Source organism: Lepisosteus oculatus, chromosome 22 (assembly GCF_040954835.1).
Source record: "Lepisosteus oculatus isolate fLepOcu1 chromosome 22, fLepOcu1.hap2, whole genome shotgun sequence".
NCBI lineage: Eukaryota > Metazoa > Chordata > Actinopteri > Semionotiformes > Lepisosteidae > Lepisosteus > Lepisosteus oculatus.
Window position 1 is genome coordinate 14,221,976 of NC_090717.1, and position 20,341 is coordinate 14,242,316.

Sequence of the window (20,341 nt, forward strand, 5' to 3'; positions counted from 1 at the left end):
CTTCTGCGCTGGGTTATCATGACACGGTGAAATCGTGTCAAGGACAACCACAGTGCATCCCATGGCACCAATTCAAAAGCCAGTACTGTATAAGGTATTAAAAGAACTGCCTGCTCTTGAACTGTTCACAGCGGAGCGGAGCAGTTCATACATTCTTCACACGAAGGTTATTCCTGAATGTGAAAACATCAAAGGACTGCATGATTAACGCAAATATTGAATGGTGTTTTAGTTTGCCCTCTGACCTCGCAAAAAAGGACAAACACAGGGCACGTTCCGGTTAATTAAGTATGGACGCATGGAATTGCCTCCATACAATGGCACCGTGCCTCAATTACAGGAGTAAAAAGGAGCAGGGGCAGAGAGGTCATCTGACAGGCCCATTCAGAATGGCAAAACAGCAAAGCAAGATGCTCTCTGCAGCTCAAGATGACATTCTGCACAACAGCCCTCTCCTGCTGCCCGCCTCTACCAGCCAAGGGCAGAGAGAAACCAATTAAAATTCCTCACCTTTCAGCCACAAAGCCGCTCTGCCGCTACACTGGGAAAATTACTTTCAACACCTCGAACAAGACGCCCCTCTCTCCTCTCCGGACCCCTGTGAAAGGAGCTCCGTGCAACACGGTCGCTCGAGGGGGAACCGAGACAAAAGAACGAGCCAAACGCCCCCCCTCCTCCCCCACCTGCCTCTCAGGCTGCTCGTGTCTCTGCGAGTGTGGCCCCCGGCGCGAGGCGTCTCTGCGAGTGTGGCCCCCGGCGCGAGGCGTCTCTGCGAGTGTGGCCCCCGGCGCGAGGCACCTACCCATATAGTCCTTATTCCTGCGCAGAGCCTTCTCCACTTCCTCCTCAGACTGGAAATCCACAAACACGTAGCCTTGGAGAGACACCAAGAGGAGAAGGCCTTTCTCACTCACTTCACAGAGCTTTAATAGGACTCATCCCGGTAGCTACTGAGTGTTCACAAAAATTCACGAGAAATCCCATTTCCTCTCGCAGACAAGGAAGGTAGCAGTGCTTTATGAACTGCTTGTTACTGAAGTATCTCCGGTTCTTTATACAAAGTCGACAAAATCCATCCGCAGATTTCTTCAGATCGAGCACCGAAACAAGAACTAGCGTGCACAAGGGGAAACGAAGTGCATTTAAATCTGACAGCGGGAGGAACTTCTTTACACAAAGGAATGTGGGAGTTACCCAGCCATCTGGCTGTGAAGATACACTGTCAAGAGACATGTCAACTAATTATTAACTACAAATTGGGCTAGATGGCACAAATTTCCCCCCCTGTTGTTCATAAGCTTTCTTCTGTTCTTACGTATAAGAACCTGCCAACCTACAGAAAGTGCAGGACAAGCCGGGAGAAACACTGACCGTTACAGGTGCTTGCTTTTTGCTCCACTATGGCTTTTCTGTTGATGCATTGCTTAAAAAATAGAATTGTAGAATCTTTTTTTCAAAAGCATGTTATAGAGCTAAATGTCAGAGCACGAGCAGAGGAGCCCACCTGTCTTGTTGCCATGTGCGTTCCTGACAATGCGAATGGCCACAGGTTTCAGAGGCACCAGGAACTCGCGCACTTGTTGCTGATGGGAGAAAAAAGAGGATTCCGCCTCAGTCCACATCTTCATATTCACACCCTACAAGCTGATCACCTGCTCCATCTCAGCCACAGCCCTATCTAGGCTGATCTATTTCCTTGTATTGCGTCACATCACCTATTACTAACTTCACCTAACGGTTTGAAATAGAACTACAATTTCAACATGACCCATCTGAAAGGAGAGTTGAGCAAACTCAAAACAAATGACAGAAATGTGACAGTGCCAACTAATTCTTTACAGTTTGATTTTGCTCAATAACTCAGTCTGGACGAGCGATTGATCTAGAGAGAGCAGGGCCAGCCTGTGCTACAGTCTCCAGGCAGCAGTGAAGAAAAAAACAGAACTGCAGTCATTAAGAAGCACTGGAAACTAATATCCCCAGCCCTCTCACCTCTGTGACGTTGAATGGAGCTCCTCGCAGCTTCACAGTGAACTCTGTAGTCGGCTCAGTCTGCTGGGGGAAAACGCCAATGAGTGGAGTAGCGTTTACTGGAATAATTCATTTACTCTCTGCAGTTCACAGCCATCTTACTCTGGACATGCTGAATTAGGCACATGGAGATCTTGCGATTGGCTGGCCAGTTTTCCATTAAACACTGCTGTGGTTTAACTAGGCCATGCAAGACATAAAGCAGCCAGAGAATATCCAAGAACAACAGTACATCTACCCAGAGGTTAGAAATGTACGTATAAAATTGAAACCATGCGAGGGGGAGACTGACCTCCTGTGTTCTGGGTGCCTTGGCAAGTTTCGCTTTGCTCTTGTGCGCCGTGTCTTTGTCTCCACTCTCGTACGCGCTGTCCAAGGGCTGAGCTGGCACAGGTTCCTTCTCCGTCACAAGCTCTTCGTCATCGTCCTCCTCCTCCTCACTCTCCCCCTGCTGCCTCACTACCTTAGAGCGGAGATAGTCCATGTCGGACAGGCCCGTCTTCAGTGCCTCCTTCCCAGGGCCTGCCGGGGAAAACAGCCTTTAAAACTGGCACCGGACACTTTGTTTTAGTTTCCTAATGATATGGAGCGCAAAAGGACTCTCGGGGTGTCCAGTCTAAGATGAAAACAATGACAATGGAGCCAATTTGTTTTTTACAGAACCCGTACATAATTAGATGAGTCCCCTTCAAGTATGGTTCCCAAGTCAAGGTTACACCCTGACCACTGCAGCTATCGGCTACAATCAGGAACGTCCGTGGTCATATTCACCATCTTGGCACCGGTTACAACTTTATTTTCCCAAAAGCTCAAGTGCATAAGAGACGGAACATTTGGAGTCTGGCGAAAGCCACACTAGGCTGTTCCCGGGGTTCTGGGGTGCCTCCAGAATGTAAAACGCTGCATAGAAAAGCCCATTAATGGTGCACAACAGCACACTGACAACTAAACACCTTCAGTAGTGTCGTAGCCAGCCAAATCATTTCTCTTCAAAGTCAGACTTTAAATGCCCCATATATAGGTTATGAAAACATGACAGAATTCCATACGTTTTGTGAAGACGCAAGATGACAACCCTAACTTTATTCAGACTATCTGAATAAAGTTCTGTGTGAGGCAACATACTTAGGTGCTCTGTTTTCTCGCCCTGGTCTTTGTCTTCTTCTTCCTCCTCCTCATCCTGCTCTGGCTCCTCAGACTCGGACTCGGAGTCAAAGTTGAGATAGTCATCGGAGGCCGCCTTCTTCTTCCTGTCCTTGCGGTGCGGTTTTGCAGCTGCGGGGTCAGCCGCTGTGTCGTTGGCCCAGGTGGGGGCCTGAGCTCGGTTCTGATGGACAGCCAGAAACTCCTGGAAACCTTCATCTCCCTCGAGCTGTTAGGGGCCAGTTTGCACAAAATACAATTAGCCCCCCCAGGCAACAAATACACGAAACAGATGGGAAAAAAAGCTGAGTGATTAGATTTGGGGCTTAAAACCCTTACTTTAAATGACCACCTGTGATTTAACATGGGTCGATAATCAGTAAAATGAAATGAAGAAAGATCACTGAACTAATGTCCAGCAACCCACCCTATCAAGAGGAAAACAGTGACATTTCATTGCTCTCTGACAAAAGAAAACTGACTTGGATTGTTACAAATACTTAAAAATCTAATATAGGGAGAGGATGAGCTCACTATAACAGATGGAAGATTAAATCTTTAAGTGTTGAATATCTGATCCTCTCCCAAATAATCAACAAATGGAAGAATTATATAAATAATTCCCTATTATATCAATAATTCTTTATTAAAAGCAGAACTTTCCTTCACTTCTTTCTAGCAATACCGAAGATCTTGGTATAACACCGCAATTGTTTTAGGGAATGCCTCAACAAAATCAGAACAGATGAAAACATATGGCTGCAGGAACTCGGTTTATCAATAAAATCAAAACAAAAATAACCCCACATTCCTCACAAATTTAATAAACTTTCAAATATTAAAGAAAGTTAATTAAATATTGAAAGCTCTGGTTTTTAAGAATATTGGAATGGTATTGACTACAGGCTACTCCGTGACAGACAGCTCAGACGAACCTTTCCAAGGGTCGGAGGCATCCCCTTCTGCCCCTTCTGCTCCTTCTGCTCCTTCTGCTCCTTCTGCCCCTTCTGCCCCTTCTGCTCCTTCTGCTCCTTCTGCTCCTTCTGCCCCTTCTGCCCCTTCTGCCCCTTCTGCTCCTTCTGCACCTGCTTCTCCTGAACGAAGATCATCACAAAGTAAACTCTTGGCCTTGCTGTTCGGGCAAGACTGAAAAAGAGCAAACCTCACAGCAAACTTCATTCAAGCTTCACAGCTCAAGGCTGGCGACAGACACACACGCCTACTCCCAACAGTACCGCCCCACCTCAGTTTTCATACGGTACACAGCATGCACACTGCTCATCTCTCTCCAGTCATACTGCGCGGTGACTTGCGCGTGGCAGGATCTCTGCTATTGTGATTTTGATTGATGACTGTTATTGGTTATTGACCCAGGCTGAGGGCCACAGGCCGCAGGGCTCTACCTTCTTCAGCCCCTGATCCGCAGCTGCCTTCTTCTCCCCGAGCTGCTCGCTGTTCCGGGCTGCACTGCCGCGGGAGTGTTTGCTCCAGGCTCTGGCCTTGGTCGGGTCTCCGAAAGACTTGCACTGTTCCACCTGCGGGACGCAAACAGAACCGTCATCGCAGACATCTTCCTTCCTCCTGGACTCCACCCGCCTGCAACCCATTCGTCTTTCATCTGTACGTTAAAACTGAACTGGGATCACCTTACTCAGAGGATGACACAAACTCCTTATTTCTCAGAGGACGTATCTTCTCATTTCTTTTCAGGGTTGGGCCATTAAATAAGGCTCATTTAATTTCTGAACATGGTGTGTGCTTCAATGAATAAATGTGAGAGGACATTTCTGACTGACTAGTATCATAGAAATTGTGATTTTGCAATGGCATTTTCCACTGTCATTTTTTATTTGCAGTATTTTCTTTGCATTGAAGCACTTCTGGCTCCAGTAACAAGTGAGTATGTTACAGTGTAATTTAGCAGTGTGTCTGATCTTGTTAAACAGAAGCCATTGTGCGATTTATCTCACCACTTGTGACCAGCAGTTGTACATTCAGAGACACGTACAGGCGTGCATGGCATTTGCAAGAAAACGTTTGTGAACCCTTTGGAATTACCTGGATTTTTGCATTAATTATTCATAAAAATGTGGTCTGATCTTCACCTAAGTTACAACAATAGACAAACACAATCTGCTTAAACTAATAACACACAAACAATTGTACTTCTTCTGGTCAGTACTGAACACATCGTTTAAACATCCACAGTCCAGGCTGGAAAAAGTATGTGAACCTCTAGGCTAATGACTTCTCCAAATGCTAACTGGAGTCAGGTGCTCCAATCAATGAGATGAGATTGGAGGGGTGGGCTGGAGGTGCCCTGCCCTATAAAAAAGGCAGACAAAGGTTGGTTACTGACAGAGTCTGCTCTTCTCAAGAAGGAGCTGTTCATGTGTACCATGCCCTGATCTAAAGACATGTCAGAGGACCTTAGAAGAAAGCTGGAAAAGGCTACAAAAATATTTCTAAAGGCCTGGCTGTTCATCAATCCACAGTAAGACAAATTGTCTACAAATGGAGGAAATTCAGTACTGTTGCTACTCTCCCTAGGAGTGGGAATCCTGCAAAGATCAGGGCAAAAGCGCAGCATGCAATGCTGAAGGAGGCGAAAAAGAACCCTAGGGTAATGGCAAAGGACCTGCAGAAATCTCCTGAACTTGCCAAAGTTTCTGTTCATGTGTCCACCATCAGAAAAACACTGAACAAGAAGGGTGTTAATGGAAGGACACCACGGAGGAAACCACTGCTCTCCAAAAAAAACACTGCACGTCTCAAGTTTGCAAAAGGCCACCTGGATATTCCACAACGCTTCTGGGACAATGTTCTGTGGACGGATGAGAAAAGTTTAACTCTTTGGCACAACACTATGTTTGGAGGAAAAAAAGCATGCACACCAAAACCTCATCCCAACTGTGAAGCATGGTTGAGGGAGCATCGTGGTTTGGGGCTGCTTTGCTGCCTCAGGTCCTGGACAGCTTGCGATCACAGAGGGAACAATGAATTCAAAATTGTATCAAGAAATTTTACAGGAGAATGTCAGGGTAGCAGTCTGTCACCTGAAGCAGAACAGAAGAAAATTTGTGTTCTGGAATGGCCAAGTCCAGACCTCAACCCAATTGCGATGATGTGGTGTGACCTGAAGAGAGCTGTTCACGCAAGGAATCTCAGAAATATCAATGAACTGAAACAGTTTTGTAAGGAGGAATGTCCTAAAATTCCTCCTCACCGTTGTGCATGTCTCATCTGAAGCTACAGGAAACGTTTGGTGGAGGTTATTACTGCTAAAGGAGGTTCTACCAGTTACTAAATACAGGGGTTCAAATACTTTTTCCAGCCTGGACTGTGAATGTTTGAACGGTGTTCAATATTGACAAGAAGTACAATTGTTTGTGAGTTATTAGTTTAAGCAGATTTGTGTTTGTCTATTATTGTGACTTAGTTGAAGACTGGACAACATTCTTATTGAGTAATTAATGCAGAAATCCAGGTAATTCCAAAGGGTTCACAAACTTTTTCTTGCAACTGTATGTGACACACTCTCACCGTGATTCTCGAGGTGTCCACGAAGCTCTTGTGGAAGTGTTTCAGTGCCCTTTCTGCATCCTCCTCCGATTTGAACCCCACAAAGCCGAACTTCCGGAACTTCCCCTCCTTGGTGAACTTCAGGCCGCAGTCCGTCAGAGTTCCAAAGGCAGCAAACATGGTGCGGAAGTGCTCCTCCTTCATCTGTCCGGAACAGACACAGCTGAGACCCCCAGACAGCAATCCTGCGCTCCGACGTGCACAACCCCCTGATCTTCATCAAGGCCATTAGGATTACAAGGAACAATACTCAACTGACTTCAATTCCATACTCTTCAAAGGAAACGTCACATTTTACTGCTCCCTGACAATTTGAGATCCTACAGTCTTATTCCCAGCTGACTGGGACTGTGATTCCTACAGTGGCAGTAAAAGGGATATGTTCTGGTAGAGCTGCCTGGGGCTGGGTGGGATTTAGAGAACCACAACTGTTTAAAACCTGCAGTGTGTCAAATGCCAAAAAGCACTGCAGGATGGAGGGATGTCTCTCTCCTGACGGGCACTGGCATTGTTGCTGAAGTGCTGAGCTACAGTATTAAGCAAGTGATGATTCCACCCTAGACAGGTACATGATAAAAGAAATAGAAACTGAACTGCAGTTCCACATTTCTGAAAGAAAATATTCCATCATCTTATGTACTTCATCAAATTGAGAAGGTCTTGTGAAAGTGAAAAGATACATCTTCAAGGAAGATATTCAAAAGTGACTTGTATGATATGTTGGCAATTATGGTCTAAAGTCACCTTATTCGGTATTTCCGATTGATTAACCCCCTGAATTCCTGAGGCAGCAGCCTTTTTCAAACACTCTCTCAGAGGAACTGGCATTTTCATAATCTAAAACATAACTAGAATCGAATTTCTAAATTACGAAAGGACACGGGAATATGACAGCTTACCTCCACAGAGGTGGATGATGTTAGTAAAGATAATGAAGAGTCTTGGTTAAGATGGGTTTATATTACTATAACCACGACTCGAGCTGTTGCCGAATGAAAAACACAGCCGTCTCCCGTATTCGCCATGTTTAAGTCTACAAGCTGTAGCCGTAGTCATCAATTTTGGTTTACATATTTCCCATAACTTGTTCAATGCAAAAACGTACATGAGCTTCCAATTAAAACGGCAAAACCATGCCATCAAAGAAAGCTGGTGAGGTCTCGAAAACACGCACGGGGCGTCACAGCAGCTGAATCCACTCAGAATACGTTTACCTACAGTAGACAGCTCTTCGATAACCGACAAAACATATACCAACATTCAATATATTATAGGAGCTCACGCTCTTTGTACATAAATTGAATTTCTCCACATCAGTCCAGTCCTCCCTCCTAGATACCTAAATGTCTTTTACACTTCGACCTGTTACCTATAACATCTGTTTTGATCACCCAACACTCACCCCATTCGGGAGGTTCTTGATGATAAGCCTGGACATGTTTACTGGTGTTTACAGTGTGACAACCCAGTGAAACGACAAATTCGCCACACACAAACAAACAAGCGTGCCGCTCTCACAACGCTGCCATCTTGCCCACAAGGCAACATAGATCACGTGGTGTTTGACCTTTAACCTCACAGTGCTTCTGCTTCCGCTCTTTACCGATACCGCCATCTGCTGGTTAAGAAGACTTAAGACAAGCAGTTAACACCTGCGAGGAAAACTCAAACACGACAGAAACAAACATCATCAGCCCAGAATTCAGTGCCTCTAGAGATAATATTTTTTTAACATTATCTGAGAGTGAAGTGGCAGAGATGAAGGATTTCCTGTCTATTGCCCTTCCGCCTGGGGACACAGAGGCAGCCGACAGACGGACAGTGTGAATTCTCACACGTTCTTAAGTCTTGTGAGAAATTACAATATGTCCAGGGTTGTGCTGCTCAAGGGCTGGTCAACACTAGAGATTGTGAACATATTTCTCCTGTGTTAAAAAGCTTGCACTGGCAACAGAGGAGCTGCACAATGAAGGAATACACACAGACAAGACACAAACCACAGTTTATTCTTCTATACAGGAGACTTGGATCTCTCAAAAACAGTTCCTGAAGATACAGCAAACACTCCTCCAGGAAGAAGCTCAATAAGAATTCCAAAAATAAAGAATACAACACAAATATAAAAAACATCCACGCTGTGCAAAACCGAATTGCAAACAAGCTGTCCCCTTTTCTCAGCTGAAATGTGTTCACACCTTGTCATGGGATAAAAATAATTCTGGAGTGCCCAGTTCAAACATTACGCTATGCCCTTCCCCATGTTCAAGTACATAAGATTCTAAGATTCCTGCACATAGCGGTTTACATTTTTGGTCCTAATTTTATATTTAGAAGCTCAGGAGAAGTCTCACTCTAACTGTAGAGGGAAGAACATCGATTCTCATCTTTCTGTCAAGGGGTTTCTGTCATGTGGCGTCCCAGCGTGGCGACAGCGCCAGTGCTCTTGAATTTACTGCAGATCACCAGTTGAGGTGCTCCTTGGGCATCATGTTATTACACTCTGCAGCTGCACGGTAGATTTCTCTTTCACAACCTCAATACCACTGGCTAGTGCAGAGAGGAAGACTGTCTTCATCAGCAAGTCAGATCCGACTTCAACGCTTCGTTTAGGGAAGAAATAAGATGTCAACACTGTGCAAAATGACCAGCGGCTCAGGCCTCGTGTGCGGATGGGTTGGGTCTCTCCTCCTTTAGCTCTCGATAGGTAAGATCAACAGTTCTCTTGTTCACGATCTCCGATGGAAGCAGGTCTAGCAGCCCAGGGCGGTTTGTGCGAAGGGGCCGGCTGCAGTGAGCGAGACCTCACGTTCGGAAGAGCCGAGCTGAAGAAGGAGAGGCGTGGACTCCAGCGCGCAGAGGAGCGCGCTCAGCTGGAGGTCAGCTGCGACGAGGAGCTGCTGCTGCCAGAGCTCTTTCCTGATTTCTGCCCCCGGGAGGCGCTGGGCTGGCGGGGCACGCGCTGGCTGGAGCCATCCCGACCGCCCCTCTCTCCGTGGGCCTGTCCCGCTCCCCCGGAGCCTGCCTTCGCTCGCACTGGGACACGCGACATGAAACAAGAGAGCAAGGGTGAGATTCGAGCCCTAACCATCACTACACCGACACCCCCTGAAGCCAGCACGTACGTCTCAACACTACCGTTCCAAATCCCTTCTTTTGTGCCTCCCTCCGAAAACAACTTCGGAATGTCGGATTGGGATTTAGGACTCACCAGTGGCTTAAGGGGTTTCTGTCATCTGGCTGTTTCTTTTTTTCTGAAAAGCCAGAGCCAAGCGCAGCACCAGCAAGGAAGCCGACTCCTCATGCAGGGCCAAGCCAAACAACACGAAAAGCCACACTGGAGTCCCAGCTGGGAAACTGGCCAAATTAAAATGAGCAGCCTTCGCCGAGGAGACAGAATACCAAGCAACCAAAGAGAGCACGCACAGACAGGAAAAAGAAACAATTCCACATTGCTGAAGGGTGCTCATTTTAAAAAGGCAGTGTCGCGTACTGCTGTGTTAAAAGCTATACTTGTTTTTAAAAGGTCTGATAGGTATGTCAGGAGAAAAAGGTGTTTTGTTGCCTTTTAAAAATACATGCAATGTACTACTTACCTAGCTTTTAAAATACTACCATAAGACCCTACCTAACTGCAGAGGGTGGGAGGTTCTCATAAGCACAGCAGTTTGGGATCCTGTGCCAGTAAGACTTTGATCCTGCTGTTTCCAGGAAGTAGGGCTCCACCTACTCTGACAACTTTCTTGGATCAGATTAGGCCCATGGAAGCCTAAAACCATGATTACTGCTCGTTCAACAGATTTCCATTTCCTGTTAATGAATCTGTAACTGGGATTTTGATAGGAAAGGGATAATCTGCTGTCAAGCATTTTGTCAGCGGTGAGTACAGATTACATGTGGACACCTGCATTACTAGCAGTCTTTCACCACTGAAAAGGATATTCATTATTGTGTTATAGCTGTCCAAAAGTATCACATCTTTTTTACAACCATCACCTCAGCACATGTTGAGTAAAAGGTGCATGTGAATATAGTGCAAATGTTTGCTACCCTTTGCCAATCAACATCACTTGGGCCTGGAACTCAGGAAGCAGCAGCATAGTGCCTAGTGCCCAGCACTCATTGCCTTTGTTTTTACATAAACCTGCTTGTGCAGACAAGGGTGCACAGACAGCAGAAAGAGGGAAACGGAAAGGAAAATTTGTTACAACATAGAACGGTAATACAGGGTGACCAGTCATTAAAGCATATCAACTTAGCAGCATCACTGCTCTTAGGAGCAGAGCTGACAACACTCTTCGCACCCAATGTTGACCTAATTGTCATCAGACGCTGGTCCAAATTCAGATTCAAAAAAGGTGAGAAGCTGTTTCATTGGCTTTCGAGGTCACCGGAGCCCACCCCTGTCGACACCGGCTGGCGCTGCGTTACATCACTGATGTGACCTCCGAGGTCGAGCCTGTCTGTGGCCATTGCCTGCAGACACAGTCCTGGAGGAACATCACCTCTGCGTGATCAGGGAGCAGGGACTGGAAGACCTGTGTCCAATCTCACGATGGTCACACACTATATCTTGGTGTTGTTCTCACACTTCCTCCAATAACACTATATCAATTTACTTCTGTCATATAAAGCACACAAAACTACAGTACTCTGCCATAAGAACACTTCCAAAACCTGCTGAATTCACCCCTATCTGCATGAGACCAAGCTACCGGCTGCTGCTGTTGGTGGTGCCTACTTGGTTTAATGCTTGGTAGTGTGTCACAAGCATATTAATTCAGTCGTATTCTTGCTCCTGTAATATGAGGTTGCTCTGTACAAGATAACTTCTTCTGAAAGAACTGTGTCAGATTAAGGGGTATCCATTCTCAACACAAAATATAATACAGATGTGAGGGTTTCAAAAAGTTTTTGTTTTCTCGGGACAGCTGTTCCAGATGTTGTAGGTATTTAAAGATCTGGTCCCGATGAAGACTCCAGACCAACACAATCTTTTAAACTTTATCTAATTTTATAAAGCAAAAATAGATGCTCCTCTTTTTTCAGGTTGTCTAATTTCTCCCAACCTGTCCTGTCTGTCCCGAAGAACATTTTGGTCTCATACAATTCTTGCTGTGTACACACCTGAGGTAAGCTGGATATAATTTGTCAGACAGATAGCACACTAAAAGCAAGCAGTACAGCATGGTTAGTAAGTGTTAATAAGGGCACATCACTAGAGATCACCATTTACAGAACCTAGTACACAACAGGGTTGACCACAGACACAGGCACAATGAGACTATACTACTCACACCTCAAAACAGCCACTACACACAGTTCAGAAGGAAAAGACAGGAGTTTATTAGTTTATCACTGATGCATTCAGATCATCTGAGGGTTGGAATATTCTTTGAAATTCTAAATTTGAATTAAAGGATCAATGAAATACCTGAGTATAGGCTGTGTGATGATCAAATCTTTCCGACATACTGCAGTAACTACACACTACTTGAAATGGTTTCAGCATGTTTCCTTTATAGTGAATTTAACACACACTGGTTCAACTAAAGTGCTGTAAGCAAGACTGCCATTCTTGCGGTGGCCAACATGCTTTCAGCACTATGTGCACATCTGTGCCCTACCAGGGTTCACATTCTGAACTGTGAGTTCCCCAGCGTCCCGTCCCTCCCAGCCTGATCACACCAGGAGCCAGTTTCCCAGGGCAGACGGCTGTCAAGAATTCCCTACACTGCGGAGGTATAAGCAGCGCAATGTGCTCTTGGCCCAGACACTGGGATCACCACTCAGCTCAGACACAGGAGAACTCCAGACCAGAGCAATTACTTACTAAAGTAGAGGAAGGGATTTAAAAGTAGTAAACAGCACAGAACAGAATGTTAATCATTAGTCACAAAGTTTTAGCATACATCTGTCCAAAAAACTAGAGAGTTACAGATTTGCTTTTAGGAAAGACATCAATATTTGTTTGTGTTTTATCCCACTTTTATGTAGTACAGCTTCTCTACAGCCACTAAAATGCTGCTTCTCAAATGTCAGGCATGTCTCAAGCTCTATTTCCACTGCTCGCGCAGATACTTAACGTAGGAAGCATATCTTGCAGGGCTCAGTACTTAAAAATTGTAGGACTGGGCATCATTAGAATATCTCTGGGAGCTTCGCTATGCTACTGTATGTGATCAAATGTATTGGAAAAGAAAATGTTCAGAGGCTCCTGTTCTGTCTGTAGGGATCATCTCTGAGTGGCAACCACAGCTCCAATCTGCTCCAATTCAAGACCATCCAACTCGAGATGGAAAATTGGAAAAGAAAGCCAAAGAGCATTTGCAAAGCTCAGCCAGCAGAACCCTTCTGGTCTACTCCTCATGGGTGCAAAGTGAGCTTTCACCCCCCTGTTTTCATCAGTGAAATCGATTGGTAACAGTCACTGAAGGCTGTTACAAAATGCACTGAACTGCTGTATTCCTGGGCTGACCCAGTGCTGTCAAACAGGAATTTCCTCTTGGCAGTGGAGTAGCAGCCATGCCTGGGATGGCCCGTGTCCTGGCTCATAGTGCGATAGCAGGCCGGACCAACCCCAGCAGATAAACTAATAAACGCAACCTGCAAAGGGAGAGAACAGGCAGCAAGTATACTGGAAGGAACCGGGGGGACCTTGAGAGATGGGTGAGCAAGAGTCGGCAGGACTGTAGACCACAATCTTAGTGTTAACTCTCGCAGGCCGCAGGCCAGAGGACAGGGAGAGAGGTGCAGGGATTTTACTGCTCTTTCCAGACACAAAAGAGTCGTCCACTTCAGGAAAAGGAAAAGACACACACACAGACACACACACCAGAACAAATAAAAAAAGAATGGCAGAAAACACGTTAACACTCACTATTGAGGATCAGAGATAGCTACCCATCTATCTACAACAGCAGGGAAATACACCAGAAGCACAGGTGTGCTCTAACCAAAGACCATTCCAGTCTAGCAGATATCAGGTGCAAAACTACTTAACACATTTCCCTGTGATCCATGCTGAGGGCTCTGCAGACACTGCTAGTCAGCCAGATAGATGTATATGTTTTGGGCTGCATCTGGGTGACAATTTCAGATTTTAATTCTTCAAATCTCACTGCACACCCTGCTGTCTTGGAAGGGTAATCTAAAATCATTAAGCTTTACAAAACAGCTTTTAAGCTTGACTTTAAAGACGTATAGGAACAAGTAATAGGTTTATTCCATGCTGAAAAGAAAAGAAAGAAAACACAACGTTTCGGCCGTGGAGCCTTCTTCGGGTGTGAGCTCACCTGAACCTGAAAGACGTATTCCCTACAAAGCCACAGTTTAGTCATTGCACAGTGGCTGGATTACATTTTCAAGGATTTCCCCAATACCCCCTCACAGAGAGCCCAATAATGCATCTCTGTACAAACATGACTTCATTGATCATTAGCAACAAAGGTTGTAAAGATATTTTAAAAAACAATACTATACTAATGGTTTAAAGCAGAGTTCATGGGTTATGTTGGCACAGGCAACACAACTTTTGTCTCTCTCTTAAAGTAAAAAATGATCACAGTTCCTATTTCAGGAACTGGGTCCAGCGATCAATGCACATTTGCTTGACTGTGGCCACCACAGTGAGAAAACACTTGCTAGGCACTATGCCTGTAAATCATTCCCTGCTGTTAATTCAAAACAAACAGAACTCTAAATCAGCAAAACTAAAATGAGCTCTGCTTTGCAACAGTCTCCCACTCTCAGAAGACTGCCTCCCCATAATCCCTGTCACACCTCAGCTCCCCATCAGTGGGGAAAGTCACTTTCTAGCCAAAGCCTGGAATGGTCCTTGTGATAGCATCTTCTTTAGCGCACGAGCATGGTGTGGGAGACAGAAGCAGCCAGGGGCGGTATGAGTGACAGTGCTTGTTCCTTGGCCCCCTTCCAAAATGCGGGACAGAAGCATCACTCTGCAAGCTGCGCAGCTGAAGCCAAGACTTTCCTCAGCAGAGGCAGCAGAAGACGTCTGTGACCTTTGAGCAGAGTTTATGATGCTGCAGCAGCGATGGGAGTCCTTCCAAACAACGAAGGTGAATCTGCCCTTGTACGTACTAATCAAGAGAAGCGCTGGGAAAATGATCTGTGTCATAACGAGCAGCACAGGTGAAAGGAAAGCTCTCTGTAAGAGATGGTACAGCAAAGCAAGTTTCTGACTGTCTAGCAAAGGCAATGGGTGCTGCAGCTATGTGAGAGTATAGGACAAGCAGTCTGAGCTCCATCGGTCTGCTTGCACAGAAACACAGCAGATGCGGCTCAGGCAGCAGCACCTGTAAATGAACACAGTGCTAAAGGCCAATGCAATGGCAGAATCACCAGACTGCACTGCCGTTCAAGTCACATACCCACCTAGCATGTCAAAGGCAGGAGGTGGCCTGCATTACTACGGAGACCCCCCAATCCCACTAAGAACCTAGAGCCGGAATCTTAAATATCACCCAAAATAATGTTGTGCAATTCAAGCCCTTCCAGCTTAAGCCCAGGCTGAAGAAATATAAGTCTTGGTGGCATCAAGATGCTGTGGGATAACGTTATATATTTAAAGATTTGTCTTCTGATATTTTTCCATAGGATTAGAAGCCAGGCTTGTAGCAATGAAAAGCAAGTGATCACCATAGCAAAGCTGAATGATAATTGCTTACTTACTATGGTGTTCAGCACTAATTCACTTGGGTATTGTGAATGTTTTTCTACGTTTTTATCAGGTCACTTTGCCCTATTACGCTAGACCCTAACTGAACGCTACACACACTTACGAACATTTGCTACAGTACATTATGGCACGTTCTTTACATAGTATAATAAAACACACCTACAGCATGGCAGGGCTACAGGAAAGGTTTGTGTGCAACCAGATGAACACCATAATAAAAGCGCAACACTGCCAATAATAGGTACTAATGTAAACTTTCACAGAGGAAGGCATGGAGCCCCTAAGCCTGACCATGACCTGTTTGGCCCCCACTGTCTAACCTCTGGGCTCAGGGGCCGCAATGTGCTGGGACCCAGACAAACTCTCCCCAGCCGAGGTGTCAGCGATCCTCTGTCCAGCACACATGGCCTTCAGCATCTGGAAGACGGCCAGAGGAGCAACATTCATCTTCAGCAGGTCCACAATGATCCTGAGGACAGACCGCATGAAAGTTTACAGAGACATTAACACTGTCGCAGATTGCTTTAGGTCATACTCCAGGTTTCTTCTGTTTTAAAAAATTGTTAAAATTGTTCCTTTCTGTATCCCCAAAATTTGGGGATCAGCAATTGTTCTTCCACAAAAGTCACCATGCATTATGAATCAGCACAAAAGAAACTGAATGAATATATACACATTCTTGGGCATGCTGTTCACTTCTGTTCACACTATAAGGTTATGAAACACGCAGATCAGCCATCCGATGGGAGCTGTATTTCAGATAGACTTTAACCCTGGAACTGTTTGCAAATGTGTACAACACCCCTCTGGAATAAACCACATGCTTTCCAACAGCGTGGAGGCCTTTATATGGCTCTCAGAACCCACATTAAGAAAGGATCAAAAATCTTTATCTTTGCAAATCCATTTTATGTAGAACTCCATTATACCCTCCCCTCCACTGCAGTTCTAATTCAGCTTTGCATGTGAGTGAGTTTCAGTAGGGCAGCTCAGTGGTGCAGTGATTAGCATCGCTGGATCGGACAGCAATCCAGACCCAGGGTGCTTTATGTGTGCTCTGTATGTTCTCCCTGTGTTTGGGATTCCTCCAGGTGCTCCAGTTTCCTCCCATAGTCCAAAAACATTCACTGCCTTCTGGGGAAACTGGCCCTGGTGTGTCTGTGTGTGTCTGTGTGTGTCTGTGTGTGTCTGTGTGTGTCTGTGTGTGTCCTGCTGGGACAGACGCTGGCTCCCCCATGACCCTGAACTGGAAAAAGCGGTTGGAAGATGGCTGGATGAATTCCAGAGTCAGAGACAGTTTCGTCCCACAAGCTATCAGATTACTGAACTCTACCCCTACCGCTGGCTCACCCTGATGCGCTCTGTATCGGAGTGCACATGCAAATAAGCATTTCAGTGCACTTGTGCACATGACAAATAGACTGAGCTGAAGCTCATCATGTTGGAAAGGCCAGCAGGGGAAGCAAGCAGTACAGAACCAGTGTGTGTGCTCTGCTGGGCCTTACTTGAACACCTCCTGGTCCACCGTGATCCCGGCCGCCTGCGCCAGCTCGAACAGGTCCGTCTCCTCCGCACTGAGGACCTTCTTTTTCTTCAGGGCGTACTTCTGGACGTTCCCACTCACCGTGGCCACCAGGGCGGGCGGCTCCAGGCTGGGCGCCAGCGCGGCGGCCTGCTGAGAGAGCGCCATTCCCTGGCAGGGCAGAGAGACCCCGTCGCTGCCGGTTTCTGTGCTGCACGTTGTCGATTGAGACTAACGAGTATGAGCAGAAACATCGACACCTGCACAAAGCATTAGCTAAAACCTGACCATATTTACACCCCCTGCCTAGAGGAATCAAAACGTCTCGCAGGACGCCTAAAGGCCACTGAAAATACCGTACTTTGTTAGCTTTCAATACAAAAAAGAATAGGTATTTTTGTTTCGTTTAATTAAAAATCATATCTTATAGACAAGACTTGTGTCTTGTATCTTTGCTTATCATGCCTCTCTAACCCCATATTCGCAGTGCTTTGCTATTGCAAAAGCCCTAATGAATAATGTTTAATCATGTTTTCTAATTTGCTCTACGGACGTTCGTATTAGTTCACAAACATGAACGGCAGATCGCGGAGATCAGCACAAAATCCCGTTTATTACTGGTGGTCAAAGCGGATCCCACACCAGTCAGGGACGTTTTCTGCATCACCTGTTTTTAGAATCAGTCAAATATTCGTCCCTGCCCGCTCGCCAATTCCGAATCAATGAGAGTGATTCTGAATAACTCCGTGTGAATTGAAAACAGGGCTCGAGTACAACTGCTTCATCAATGCAAATCCAAGAAACTCGCTCGGTCTACAAAAAGGAAAACAAACTCTCTAAGGCTAACACACTGCATCACCTTTACTAACTCAGCCAACGTGCTGAGATATAGCACCGCTGGCATTTTAATAGAGTATATGTTTCTTACCTTAAAGATAACACAGCTGTCAATTCCGTAACGACGCAGGTCCCACCCAGAAAGTTTCTCGGGTGGAAACTATCTGTGCTCCTCTACACTCCGAGCCGAGTGGAAACACGATCGCGCACCGCAGTTCCTCATGCAGAGAGTGTGCCATGTGAACCGCTGCTGGACGGTCCTGTTTCAAAATTACTTTAAATAATCAATGCACATATTTTTAAATAATATAAGATGATAACCTTTTTAACGAAAGGCATGTTGAATGACAACGTCAAGAATGTTTGAAGTTGAATGTCATTGTGTGATTATTTTCCAGTTCGCTTTCCGCTTTTCCCAAAAATAAACGAATAAAATAATGTATTTTTCTGTATGAATTATGCTAAATCTGCTTCTAGTAATTTGTTGTTGTTTCGTCGAACTAAAATAACTCCGATGTTACCACTCATGGTTGGTAATGTTGTCCATTTTTTACTCCACTGTTTATCGTCACACAGACTGACATAAAAATTACAGCGATCGTTTATCTATCACAATTTGGACTAATTTCTGATGAACAGCAGATAATGACTCGCTAGATCTGTAGAAAGGTTGTCGGGTCAAATCCCAAAATACTCCTGTTGTACCCTAGAGTAAACTATATACCTAGCTCTACAAATGTATAGTGATGAATGTCGCTTTTTAATAATAACAATAAAATAATAATAATAATAATAATAATAATAATAATAATAATAATAATAATAATTGCTTACACTTATATAGCGCTTTTTTGGACACTCCACTCAAAGCGCTTTACAGGTAATGGGGATCCCCTCCACCACCACCAGTGTGCAGCCCCGCCTGGATGATTTTTTGGATACAAGATTCAGACTAATTAATGATAAAGGACAGAACGAGAATTATTTGAACATGGATAATTCCGAGGCATATCCTACCATAATAAATCAGTCGCATTTGCACAGATTTCAAGATCAATTTTGGTTGTGGTCTACAACGTCAAATACCCGCACACATACCTTTATACCTTGAAGTAAAAATGTATAACTATAATTCATCCAGGTGGGGCTGCACATTGGTGGGGGTGGAGGGGATCCCCATTACCTGTAAAGCGCTTTGAGTGGAGTGTCCAGAAAAGCGCTATATAAGTGTGAGTAATTATTATTATAACATCTGGACATCTGATTTTAGACGATAAACCGAATCTGGACGTCCAATCCGTCCAGTAGAGGGCGTCAAACTCCACTAAACGAATTTTAGTTCAGCTGCCAACAAAAAAAAAGGATCACCAGGTGTTGCTTTGTTTTAAAGCCAGCTATCATAAACTTCGCCCCGAATATAACTTCCATTTCTCATAAAAACAGGATATAATCATTCCTTTTGTCTAACTGTAATTATATTTCAAGAGCAGCAGGCACGACGTTGAAATTAAATGGAGAAATTTAGTGTAACGCGTTTATCACTATCATGGTGATGTCCACTTGCATTTATCACTGAGCCGTGCCTCTGGAAAGGTATTGTTCCGTCTCTAGTTAAGAAACGCAATCAGCTAAATAATTAAATCAAATGCTCTCTGACTTTTATCACAGATCACAGTAGTGTTCAATATGTCAAGTATGACTTGACAAAACAACCTATTGCCAGAACAATTATAGAAACATCTAAAAGCTTTCATTGAGGCTGACATTTCTCATGTCTCAGTGCTTTGTGTCTACCGTGCAGTCAGGGGAAGAATCGAGATGTACACATATGAGAGTAGGGTATTTCAACACAGAGCTTTTTTTTACCTTTGGGTATATATTGGCAAGTAAAAAATCGTTCCCTGAATAAGAGTAATGCCCTCAGCCTGAACGTCCCCATCAATACTAGCTGTCAATGGCTAAATTCAATTTCTGACTCATATATTTGCCAAATAGCGCATTTTAATTGTTGAAATCTAACTGGGAGATTTCAAAGTATTTAAAAAAAATAATTTAAAAAGAAGTCAAAAGAACGAGGAGCCGCATAACGTATCACATTTTGTGACCTACGGTGTAAATTGACAGCACAACAATTTAAAAATATACATTTAATATTTTTATACAAATTTAGGTTTCTGTATTTTTTTCAGTGGTTTAATATGGTCATTATATGGAATACTATTTTATCCCCCCAAAGGTGAATTATGATCATTTTCTTATCTAAGCATATTTCTACAACACTCAGATCACAGGAGATTAATTTTTATTAATCTTTATCCTGTCTTTACAAATGGCCACCACTAATTCAAAATTACTTTTAATCAGACTAGCAAATAAGAACTTGCAATTCCAGTAATGGCAGGAGTGGTTTCATAAGTTGCAGTACAATTTATGTAACATTTGATTTAATAAATTGAGTAAAAACGCTAGGCTTGAGAACTTGGCATGAAATGTCCTGGAAGTCATGATTTCAAAAAGTCTTCTATCATGAA

General features: G+C 44.5%; 2 protein-coding genes across 7 annotated transcripts in view; both read right to left on the bottom strand.

Moving 5' to 3' along the window:
* rbm19 (RNA binding motif protein 19) overlaps positions 1-8,296 on the bottom strand; it is a 49,391-nt gene extending 41,095 nt beyond the window's left edge. For 2 of the 3 annotated variants that reach the window (XM_069182368.1, XM_015366285.2), the window contains exons 1-9: positions 8,159-8,296; positions 6,718-6,900; positions 4,578-4,709; positions 4,110-4,268; positions 3,157-3,403; positions 2,324-2,553; positions 1,993-2,055; positions 1,505-1,583; positions 803-874 (exon numbers count right to left, since the gene is read on the bottom strand). In XM_069182368.1, coding sequence (XP_069038469.1) covers positions 803-874; positions 1,505-1,583; positions 1,993-2,055; positions 2,324-2,553; positions 3,157-3,403; positions 4,110-4,268; positions 4,578-4,709; positions 6,718-6,900; positions 8,159-8,194 — 1,201 coding nt within the window. In that variant the 5' untranslated portion in view covers positions 8,195-8,296. The remainder of the gene's footprint in view (positions 1-802; positions 875-1,504; positions 1,584-1,992; positions 2,056-2,323; positions 2,554-3,156; positions 3,404-4,109; positions 4,269-4,577; positions 4,710-6,717; positions 6,901-8,158) is intronic. The other variant, XM_015366286.2, reaches the window with a different exon arrangement.
* Positions 8,297-8,745: 449 nt separating this feature from the next.
* mzt2b (mitotic spindle organizing protein 2B) lies at positions 8,746-18,006 on the bottom strand. 4 transcript variants are annotated; one of them, XM_015366461.2, is made up of 5 exons: positions 17,902-18,006; positions 16,957-17,144; positions 15,772-15,920; positions 13,411-13,548; positions 8,746-9,789 (listed from the first exon to the last, which is right to left on the bottom strand). In XM_015366461.2, the coding sequence occupies exons 2-5, from the start codon at positions 17,139-17,141 to the stop codon at positions 9,623-9,625; spliced, it is 639 nt and encodes a 212-aa protein (XP_015221947.1). In that variant the 5' UTR covers positions 17,142-17,144; positions 17,902-18,006; the 3' UTR covers positions 8,746-9,622. The 4 variants fall into 4 exon arrangements, with proteins under 4 accessions (XP_015221947.1, XP_015221944.1, XP_015221945.1 ...); XM_015366458.2 differs by having other exon boundaries at positions 13,360-13,548; XM_015366459.2 differs by having other exon boundaries at positions 13,360-13,548; positions 16,957-17,184; positions 17,902-17,950.
* Between the last annotated feature and the right edge of the window lie 2,335 nt (positions 18,007-20,341).